The sequence below is a fragment of the Periplaneta americana genome, chromosome 10 (assembly GCF_040183065.1).
Source record: "Periplaneta americana isolate PAMFEO1 chromosome 10, P.americana_PAMFEO1_priV1, whole genome shotgun sequence".
Lineage (NCBI taxonomy): Eukaryota > Metazoa > Arthropoda > Insecta > Blattodea > Blattidae > Periplaneta > Periplaneta americana.
In genome coordinates this window covers 95436904-95449250 of record NC_091126.1, presented here as the reverse complement: position 1 = coordinate 95449250, position 12347 = coordinate 95436904, and the positions used below count along the sequence as shown (strand labels likewise).

The 12347-nt window shown below is 35.5% G+C and overlaps 1 protein-coding gene across 1 annotated transcript in view; it reads left to right on the top strand.

Moving 5' to 3' along the window:
- LOC138707907 (caveolin-3-like) overlaps positions 1–11691 on the top strand; it is a 49195-nt gene extending 37504 nt beyond the window's left edge. Inside the window, exons 3-4 of the mRNA XM_069837953.1 lie at positions 2161–2340; positions 9269–11691. Coding sequence (XP_069694054.1) covers positions 2161–2340; positions 9269–9469 — 381 coding nt within the window. The 3' untranslated portion in view covers positions 9470–11691. The remainder of the gene's footprint in view (positions 1–2160; positions 2341–9268) is intronic.
- The last annotated feature ends 656 nt before the right edge of the window (positions 11692–12347 follow it).

Sequence of the window (12347 nt, the reverse complement as noted above, 5' to 3'; positions counted from 1 at the left end):
GGCAAAACTTATAACCAAAGAACTTTCGAAACCAAAGAGTTTTGTACTGCTAATTTTACAAACTCTGTGATCGAAATACAGCCAGCGCTGTCCTGACCACATGCGGCAAACTAAGGAACATCTATGAGCATCCAACATCTATCATTTGAGTTACACCCCCCTGGCTTGGACTGCCGGCTGCCGTGACTGAGAACTGAGAGATTAGTCTATTCCATGCCCACTCGACTGCAAGATGTGATCGAGTTGGTAGGAAGATGGGCTAAATAGTGAATCATGGCTTTTTGTTTTCTTTTTTGAACTTTTAATTGTTAGAATTTTCAAAGATAGACGCCAGTAAGTTTTGTTTATGCCACAAAAGATATTTTTGTTGAGAATATAATCTTTCTTTCTTTCTTGTTTTCTTTCCATTTGCAGCCATAATGTCACAATAAATAATGATAAATTCATGGCATAATACATTCATGAACCTGATGCTAATTACTGAAACATTCATAAAAGAGATAGGAGCAATTATTATATTTTCTCTCTCTCTCTCTCTTAAAAGCAAACAAAAAACATAAAAAGCACGAGGTTGTGTTTGAACGCATGAATACCAGCTCGAAACGCTACCATTACACTGCAACATTAACACGAAGGACGCTTTAATTATAAATGTAGATATCAGCCAGCGTGGTCCAACAACATGTAACATCGTCTGTCTCCGAATTGTAGCGGAGATACGCGAAGGGAACTTATTTTCTGGAGAGCGGCCACTTTTTCTTTGGACAGCTGTACATTAAGAACAAATTATTCTCATAATTAAGAGTATCAGCGATTTCCCGCTGAATCTAGTATTTTTTACAACCATTAGAGAGGGATGAAATTTTTAATTTTATAAAGCAGGTATATTTATGTACTATTGGTGACACCGACAGTTATCTTCGCCATTTATTCTTAGAAGTAAAAACTAAAGAAACCACACTTACACAAATAAATTATCGCTCACTATCAATTAGTAAGGGTCAGATATCTTTGAACGCCTATGTACACTGACGTTCAAAGATATCTGACCTACGATCTTATGATCATGTAAGCGAACTTTCTAACCACGGGATGTCAGAACCAAAGACATAAAAATATAGGCAAACTTTGAAACAGTTCCGCTTGTTCTCAATAGATGACACCATTATTGGGACGGTTAAAAATGTGTCTGAGAAAGTGATTAAACATAAATTATTGTTATAGTTGGTAATATCAGCGGTTTCCCGCTAAACCCAGTTTTGTTTTACAATCAACAAATGGAAATGAAATATTTAATTCTATAATGCAGGTATATTTGTGTACAATTGACAACACTGACTAGTATCTTCGTCATCTATTCACAGAAGGTAATAATAACCAGCGAGCTCTAAGTATAGACTACAGAAGCTACATAGCCACACTTACACCAACAAATTGTCGATCACTATCGATTGGTAAGGATCGGGTAACTTTGAACGTCAATGTACATTATTTTGACTCTCTTTAGACACAAACAAACCTTAAATTCCAATGTCTTTAAAAGGATTGAAAATGCATATGAAAACGACAATACTGTTCTCCAACTAGGAGAATAACCGTGTAAGGAATGTGCTCACTATTGCGTCATCTATTGGAGTGAAGTAGATAGATAATATTACCGTTATGTCAGTTTAAAAAACATGCGCTCTCCTGCATATATTATTTCCTATAGGGAAGGATTAAAAGGCCAGGAGATTAACAGTGATCTACTTTTGTAACTAGGGTAGTATAAGTATGTGTGTATCAGTGTTATCGTTTGTGGTTTGAGAGTTAGCCAATGGAGATGCTTGTACCCACGTGTGTGACTTTATGACATCAACATTCATTCACAGCATTACCTCGCTGCGTCTCATTCCCCTGAGACTTTCTCCTGGTTGAAGTACAGTACAGTACAGTACAATGCTAAATGAAACTCTAACGTATGAAGTAGAAATTTAAATAGTTATTAAACTTTAATTCGTAAGTTTTGTTTCGGAGTCTGGTTGATTTCTTGCTCGGATGTAGATATGTGATATACTTTTATGCAGAGGTAACGACTAGAAGATTAACTCCAACACTAAACACTGCTTATTGCTCTAGAACTGATTGCACTCAATTGACACAGTTTGTGAACATGTGCAGGTACAGTGGGACGATGTGATCGGGGAACCCGAAGGTGTGCGCAGCGTCAACTGCGGCTGGAAGCTGAGTGCGTGGTGCTTCCGCAAATCCCAGAACTGCTGTTATATATTCATGACGCTGCTCTGTGCGCCAATCACAGCCGTGTGTCTTGGCTGCACTTTTGCTTGTCTCGCCTTTGATGTATGTATCATCAAACACTTTACAGTTGCAAGGGCTTGTTTTTTTTTTCTATATTATTTCACCATTCGTTAGTAAGTTCTCTAACGTCTGTTTGTCACAATCGACAAGTGTTAAGCCAGTGTTTTCTTAGGGTGTAATTAAGTTGGTGCATTCTTAGATCACGTTTGTGCTCCTTGCAAACATTTTCAGTCTGTGAATGTATGTATTTACATTACAGGTATTTATTATAATATGTAATCATTTTACATAAAACTGTGGTTATTTTTAAAAATTAGACTCTGTCAATGTTAATCATTAATAATTAACCAGAAGATTTTTAAAAGAAAATAAAATAATATTTTAAAAAATAACTTAAAACATGGATAACTGTGATCGAAGCGACCATTAACGTTGCATTTGAGCTCGCGATCACAGGAGGGTTAACTTTGAATTGCAGTAAGTAGAGGAGTAGGTGGAAATATGGGCTAGGAGTGATAATATGGGCTACCTCGTTTTTTACTATAAATGGTGTTGTTAACTAGCGAAAAAGCTCTAAAAGTACATCTCGTGTCCATCAGTCTGCGTGCACAAGGAGACAAAACAATTACCTTTGTGGTGTGGATATAGTGTGTTCTTTGTGTTTTTCATCAATTTCAAAGTTTCTGCAGGTACAGTGCGTTTGTAGCTCGGCCGGGCCGGAATAAGACTAGAACCTTAGGTCAGGTCACCAGTCCAGTCTTACGAGAGCTTTGTATTGTACCCACTTCTAAAAATATCTGGTTATTAGTTTTATATTAGAATGACATATAATAGGCTACATGTCAAGCAGTGTATTCTACGGAACGGTCCGGCCGGGTACGAACGCACTGTATATTGTCTCAATTTTATTGAAGGAAATATATTTCGTGTTTAGAAATCACTCGATGTGTTGCACTGATTACGAATAGCTCTATCACATGGCATAAGAGTAATGTTTATTTAGAACAACAGTTGCCATAGGGTAAATTAGGGTCTGTTGGACAGTCGGGCATGTTGGACACTTTGTACTTTAACGTGTTACCTCGCCACTTGTGGGCACCACATTCTGCTAGAAGTCAATGACCGAAGTAGCTCCACTCGTGGCTACTTCTGTCATTGACTTCTAGCAGAATGTGGTGCCCACATGTGGCGAGGTAACACGTTAAAGTACAAAGTGTCCAACATGCCCGACTGTCCAACAGACCCTAATTTACCCTACATAATCTTAGAAACATTCATGAGTCGATGTTGCTAATATGGGCTACCGCTCTGTGTCAAATATGGGATAGGTAGCCCATATTATCAGCACGTTAACACGTCCTGTATTTTCACTGTCGTTATTTGCGTTATTTTTTACAGAATATTTCCATTAATGTTACACAGTTTTCCTACTTATGTTTCTTTGATTTTTTCCAATTTTATTTTCAAATTTTTGTGGTAGCACATATTTAGACTCCACTACCTATAGAGGACTAGTTTGTCTTTCTTTCAAAAAGTAATTGTATGCAAATATCTATTGCAACTGTTGACCTTTAAGACTGGAAAAATTGTATATGAATAATTACTTTGTATGTCAATAAAGATTTCTAAGCAATATGTCACACCATTTTCCATTATTATGAGTAAAACAAAATGGTAGCCCATATGCTCACCTTCTCCTCTACTGAATATTTTCGGTAAGTTTTCGAAACTAATTATTGACTATAGGCTACTGGTTATTTCGTGAAACCTATTTGCGCGTAAGCGGAATAATAAAGTAGACTGGGAAGCTTCTCTCCCTCGCTATGCTTCCACTTGCAGCTAGCTAACTCACTTAAGGTTTTTACTATGTACTCTAGTGCATGCATTTATTTTCTGTCACGAGATAACGAATAATCTATACTGTTTTCCTACAACCAGCAGTTGCATTCAGAATCAAGTGATAGAATAAGGGCATGTTTAAAACTCACAATATAATTAGATTCTAATTCAATTTAACTGTGCATATTTGACAATTTTTCTCTACAAAACAAATCATAAATAAACATAATTATTGTAGTAGGCCTTTATCCTATATCTTTTTATCACTTGTCCCATTTTTCTCTATCTTCTATTCCGAAATTATCTGGAACTGCATCCAAGTTAGCCTGAGCTTCTTCATTACTCCTATTTGATCAAACAATTTAGCTCCGGATGTAGCTAATGTCTTAATAAAATTAAAACAAATGGCAAGAATCAGTTATCTGACTTAATGTAGCATAGTTATTCTTCAATTTCGGTGTCAGATAGGATTTTCCGTAATGCTCGTATACTCTGTCTCTTTCTTTGCTGTTAAACGAATGTGTCACATCTTCCACTAACTTATAGCATTCACACTACTATATACTGTATAATGAAGCTTATACACGTCCATCATCTATCGAAGATACCAAAGTTGGCAAGGACGCTTCATGTATATGAGACTTAAAGAACAATTTGAGAAATTATATAAATTTTATGTTTACAATTAATCGGTCTACAGCTGGAAATGACTTCGTACTTTCTCATAAATTCGGTAACATGCATAGCCTATATGCAAGATAAGTTACACGCACCAGTTCTTTAATATAATGCCTTGACAGAAGTCCCTCTCTTCACCCTAAATTATAGAAAACGTATTTCGTCATATTGCATGCAATCTGGCCACAACAATTTCATCGATTTATTGAAAACTTTGCTGAATATTAAACAGTTCACTTTTTCTAAGCGTTCAGAATTTAGTAGGAATATTTCAGTAAGTTCAGATTCCACCATCATACAATTAATTATATTTACTACGAACCGTCCCGCTGATAAGGTCGTTTCATCTATTGACACTCATTTTTCTCTTCCATGGATTCTCTGCTGAATTTTTGTCATAATTAAGAAGGGATATAAGATCCAAAAAAAATTTCAGAATAAATTATCTTAAAGTTTGACCCACAAAGAACCGGTCATGGTAACAAAACAAGACAGTGTTTTCTTTTATATAATCCAGGTAGTACCTTATTTCACGAGGAAAGTAGGCCGTGATACAATTTTCGAAAAAGAAGTGAACTTGTAGGACAGTGATTCCGGCAGGGAAAATAGTGGTGACAAAAAAGAGGAAAGTGACACTGATAAATAGGCTAATGACCTCCTGATGCAGGATTCGAACCCGTATCCTAATGGACTGTGGATGCTTTAACTGCTTTATTTTTAAATGTGAAAACACACTATGCAAATTTATAAATATGCATCTTCGTACAGCGAATTTTCCTTGAATTTTACAATCTCAACACATACACGTAATATGTACTGAACATGTGTATATTCAAGTATCCACGCATACAATAGGTTATAAACAAGTGTTTAGGTTGTTTTTACATACCACTTTCTCACTAAGCTGGTAGAATATAATTTTTTCATCATAGATGAGAAGAGGAAATTGCATAAACCAATGCTCAACAATCATACATTTTACACTTCTCTCTTTCGGAATTGGTATACTAACTGCCTATTCATCCACGGAATAGGAAATATGTTACCTCCTGTGGTGTAGGCATTGGGTGGCTCACCCGGCTCAAGCTCCCCCAATTCTCAAGAAACGTATTCAAATTTAAATTAGAACTAAAGCATGAAGAAATAATCTACAATTTGTGTTGCGAGTGCGACACTGAAAGGAAAAGAATATTGTTTTACTGTTTCTACCGACAATGACCAATATTTATAAAAAAAAGTCTTTATATTTCCGTAGACAATTGTTTTAAACTGACCAGAGTCTTTCAAAGAAATAATGATGCTACGGCTCTCAACATAATAACTAGATTTATTAAGTCATTTATTTAGGGTCGAAGTCTGTTGATTCACTCCGCAACGACGGAGAATGGATTTTGGTTTATAACAACTTTTAGTGAGTCTAAATTCATTTTAATTTCTATAGTATCAAACAATAATTATTATTCTTTAAATATGTTCCAATGGGGGAAAACCGAGAAAAAATCCTACTGCCAGGATTTGTATTAATTGTTCTGTCACCCTCACTCATTTTACTGCACTTCAGGGAACTTTCAGCCCATTCCCATTCTATTGTTATTCTAGTGCTAATTCATGTCCTTGGACCATAAATACTGTCCACGTGAGCGAGCATGTGAATATAAACTTAAAAACAGACATCTGCGTTAATTTTGGCATGTCAGACAAAATATCATGAAAATAAGGATTCTAGGAAAATTGGTCACGTTTCTATTGGACACATCTACTATTGGTCATACCGAATTCATCATATACATATTTGTCACGTGGAATATTTGTCACTAAGTATTTTTGGTCACTTGCGAAATATTTGTAATATTTTTAATCTATAATATTACTGTCAAGCAGGCGGCCTGGGTTCGATTCCCGATCATGTCTGGGATTTTTTCATGAAAAAATCCATAGTGACACTTGTGGTGGACAAGGTCGCAGTTGGGGTTTTTCCCGGGGTTCTTCCATTTTCCCCAAATTAGGTATTTACACCATTCCGTCACCATTTCTCCATTTCGTTATCATTCTGTAGCATTCCCCAAACGCCGGCTGGCGACGCATGGAGGATGCTGGCTTAGGGATGAGTGGGGTTGCCTGCTCGAAACCTGGGCACATAGAGAACTTTAGTGTGGTCAGCCAGTGTGGGTTTGAGAATGCGTCACCAGAGGGTCAGCGCAATAGATCTTAACAGGTCCGTTAAATTCAATTCAAATCTATAATATTACACCATGAATTTATGATTTATTAATGACAAAACTGATCATTTACAAGTAAGATTCTCTTCTGAATTAGATGAAAAGAGTTTGCAGGAGAGTTGAATTATCATGTTTCCTGAGATATTATGACCTATACCACGAAGATCAGTTGAAACATTTCCTTGTGTTTTATATTCTTCATAATTCTCTACAATTCTAGCTATTCGACAACCCAGCTGAGTATACGTCCTCTTTTTGGTAGGTGGAGAGTGTTCAACTTGTAATTTTTCGATGTCCCTGCCTACTTCTACTACTTCACGTTGCGGTTGTTCCAAGATATGGTACAGAGGTGGATGAGCCCTTCCTCTCAGCGTGTTCATTTTCGTATGCCAACCTTCACATGTGTTAATTGTACGTGACACATTTTCTACTGCCCGCTGATAACAATTCCATATATTCGACGAATATTGTGGTTGCAGCCTACCTCTTCCTCGTCTTCTTCCTTTTATATATTATAATAAAACTGTCTTTCGCGTAATCAAACACGGGAATTAAATCTTTTGTATTGTAAATCAAAGTCTGTCCTATGTTTGTGGCCGTGTGACAAATCCTGAGCGCGTGACAAATTACATATACTCATTAATGTATGACGAATTATACCCGTTACGAACCCTTAATGAATGACGAATTGTATCAGTTACCAATTCTTAATTTGTGAAGAATTGTACCGGTTACGAAAAATCTGTGACGAGTTTTCCGGACATCAAAATAAGCACTATCCATCAATCAAGGGATTTTGTAGCACTATTAAGCTCTTCCAGGAACTTCGATTTTTACACGAAAATCAGAGAGCTGTAATTACTGTATTTTTCACTTTCTCCTAAAGGATGGGCAGTTGCCCTAAAAAACGAGGTCTACTCATTACCGAGCAAAAAGTGATTGTAGCATTAACCGTTTTATCATAAGCGGAGAATTTAAATAATTATGCAGAGAATAATAATAATTTCTCTCAAACATACTCCTCGAAAGACATGATACAAATTATATGCTATAACTTACCATTTGTTACTTTGACATATATAAGGAAAAGTAGTTAGAACCAATCTTGATTATATTTCCCTTGGTAGTATTTAATCAAGTGAGTAGCCATTATTTTTCATTAAAAACAATTAAATTCCATGTAGACCCACATATTACATTTATTTATAGTCCTAGGTTTATTGCATCTACTATTTATAGATTTACGTTTATTTTATTTGATTTCATTTACGTTTATTTTATTTTATTTCATGCAGTTGTAATTATTGTATATTATATATCACTGCCACCGGGTGTATACCCAATTGTAGTGTTAATACATACATACATACATACATACATACATACATACATACATACATACATACATACATACATACATACATACATACATTCATACATAAAAAATGTTATGTTTTATTTAACGACGCTCGCAACTGCAGAGGTTATATCAGCGTCGCCGGATGTGCCGGAATTTTGTCCCGCAGGAGTTCTTTTACATGCCAGTAAATCTACTGACATGAGCCTGTCGCATTTAAGCACACTTAAATGCCATCGACCTGGCCCGGGATCGAACCCGCAATATTGGGCATAGAAGGCCAGCACATACATACATAATACATACATACATACATACATACATACATACATACATACATACATACATACATACATAAATATATTTTTCACAGATGAATACATATTGATTATAAACAAAATCGCTGCAACCAGTCAAACAGAGAGCAGAGAGACGTTGTTCCTGCAATAACTCCTATGTAACATATTTATCGTTTTCCAGATTTTTGCTCTATTAAATAACTTAAATAGTGATGCAGCAAATAATAAAATCTCCTATATGTCATTATATTTCTTTGTTTCGAAAATGTAAGAATTCACAGTCTCCTGTGTACGGCTGTCATAAGATGAAGAAATGTGTTTTTTCTTCCTACTGAAAAATGTTATATTTTGCACATAGGAGTTATTGCAGGAAGAACGACGATATGCAGGATACTGAACACTTGTTTTCGTGAAGATCTCAAAATCGTGATTTTCTAATGTCACAATATTCTGAAATGTTTTGGCTGGCCATTACGTTGAGGACACATATTGTTCAATTGTTTGTATTGGAGTGACATGTTAATTATGTGCCCTGCTTGGAGTGACATCATGTTAATTATGTGTACCGATTTTTACAGCATATTTGGTGCGTGGCTCCATGTTTGCGGGTGTGGAAAATAACGTGTGCCTCAACCCGCAACTTCTTGCAGGCGTGCACTCATGCACTGGTTATCCCGTGTAGCGAGGCCCTCGGCTACTACTGGTCAAAAGTTAACATCAAGATGCAGAAGCTGCCAGATGCAACAAGTGGAAAGACAGACGACATACTTCTGATTTGATTCTAATGAGCAGCATTATTGTGCGTTCATTTGAGATTCAGGTTTAATTGTTTCAATTTCTTCAGTAATTATCTCCAATATATTTTTTCAGAATTAAAATATACAATTGAAGAAAATGTCTAGGAAATTTTTTCATTTGCGACAAGAATATTATTTAAGTTTTTCTTTATATTATCATAGCTGGAAGAAGACAATCATTTACCTTCCATAACCAACTACACGTCCTCGTAATTGTAGCTAACCCAGGAGGCCAATGAGCAGAGACCGGATTTTAAAAGAAAATTTTTCATCAAAAAAGGACAAAAAAAGTGAAAATTAAGACAAAATAAAACTTCAAAAAGGACCATATTACTCACCAAAACATACTTCAGCACATTCATGGATACACATGACACACACAATATTACATTTATCTCTTCACAACAGGAGGAAAGTGTTGTATTTGATATAGTAAAAAAAAGACTTCAAAAAAGACTATATTACTCTCTCAAAAGGGTGCTATTTTAATTGAAAACTTACATCAGCCCATTCATGGATACAAATAGCACACACAAGCATTTATTTATCATAACATAAGGAAAGTGTTGTATTTAATCAAATTCAACATTTCAATAAGTTTCAATATGATTCTGCCTCTTTGAATGTCTTTATAAACAGAAAATGACCGTTCAACATCAACTGAACCAGAGGTGAAAAATTTCTTTTTATCCTGAACTCTAAATCAGCACACTTTATTAGTTTTTCAATGTCTGGAATCAGAAGAAGAACAATATTTATTTTCGCTTTCTCAGGAAGTTATAGGCCTATCGGAAAAAATATTGGAAAATTATTTAAATGTTTGCGATATTCTGTCAAAAAAGGACCAAAATAACATGTATTTTTGAAAAGGGGGAAAAAGGGAATATGGACTAAAAAAGAGGGGGAAAAAGGGGAAGTCAAAACCACATAATTTGGTCCGTGGAAGATAGTGTTGAACATTGTAATTAATTATTTCATGTTTCGTGTTGAAATAAAAACAGGGATTCCCTTTAAAATTCGGTCTCTACGCTATGTTCGTAATAGTACAAAAGTATAGCAGAAAGCAGACATGGTTTATTACGAGTATCTCAGGATAGGTAACTCAGGCATTCCTAAACTCTTCTTCTTCTTGTACGAATTCTCGAATTCCATTTCTGATATTAAACGAAAGTGAGAATATGAAATCAGTTTCTTTTTACAGAAATTCTAAATTTAATACTACAGAATATTCATCATTGGATCATTATCTCAGCACACAGTATCTAAAGAGCGTTGTTTTTCTTGTAAAATAAAGAATTTAACTGTTTTTACTGTTTTAATGTATAATTGAACGACGTTGTATCAACTTCAGAATTAATTTTAAAATAATATGGGTTCATTTAACGACGCTTGCAACTGCCGAAGTTAAATCAGCATCGCCGGTGTGCCGGAATTTTGTCCCGCAGGAGTTCTTTTACATGTCACTAAATCTAGTGACATGAGCCTGTTGCATTTAAGCACACTTAAATGCCATCGACCTGGGCCGGGGTCCAACCCGAACATCGGGCACAGAAGGCCAGCGCTATACCAACTGCGCCACTCAGGGCGACTCAAAATTAATTGACGTTGATAAAACTGGTAATAGCGACCTAATATTTTTGAGAAATGAAACCAAGGATTCGACTTGAGACTACTTGATATTTCCCTTACAGTTGGAGAACACCTCAAAAACAATCCAAACCAGATAATCAGCCTAAGCGGGGTTCGAATTCATGCCCGCACGCAACCTCGATAATGATTAGGCTGTAATTAGTTTATGAGTATGGTATGTAGTTAACCACGGATTTAATGTAACTCAGGAAAATAACATACAATGTGTTACAAACCACAAATTATACAATTGAACACACTGCAATGCCCTCAGTTTCGCCAACATTTTCTTTCTGTTGTTGTATGTACTTACATTTCAGTTAATCACAGAATTCATCGAAGACAAAATAACAATTATAATATTAAAAGTTATTCTAATGGATGGATAATTCCACGCCATTACAATTTTATTTCCTATTAATATCACTGAAGTGCGTTAGTTCATACCGTACTATTACAAACTAAATTGTTGACATAATGAACGCTAAATTACACAAAATAATATTTCGTAAACCATTTTCCGATATGTTGACCACAAAATTACACAAAGTAATATTTCCCAATCACAAATTAAATTCCTGATGGCAGTGACATAATCTGAGCTAACTAGCCCTGAGAGTATGAACAGTCCTATAAAAAGTTTTGTCGCACAGATACTTTATAAGTTCCAGAAAATAGGCAGTGCGCATGATGACATACAACGAAACAAAACTAATTTTATTACCTCAACTAGTCCTCCTCTTGTGAACCAGGTCGCTCGTCCTCTGACCGTGCGCACTGCCCCCTTTCTGGGACTTAGAAAATGTCTGTGCGACGAAACTTTTTTTCTAATACTGTACAGTAGGAGAAAACGAACAAGAGAAGAGTTTGATCGCCGTGTAACGGATATAATGTTAAACTATACCCTTAAGTCATATAATACTTCATGTGACACGAGAAATAATGTTATTTTTTAATGTCATACGGTCACGTTACTAATTTTGTTAAGAAGATATTGTTTGTTGGAATAATAGCTATTTGTTGTGGTTTTGGTGGCATATCGAGAACTGAAACTTCAGAAAATACAGTGACATTTTATGTATAAGCTTTATACATGTTAATGTTTAAAATAAATTGTTTTCTTTTCTGAAATCATTAAGTTTTCTAAGTTAACAAGGATTCGTTTAATGTACGTAGATGTAAAATGCGGGTGCTGCTCCACCTCTCAGTGTCCATTTTAGAGAATTGTAGT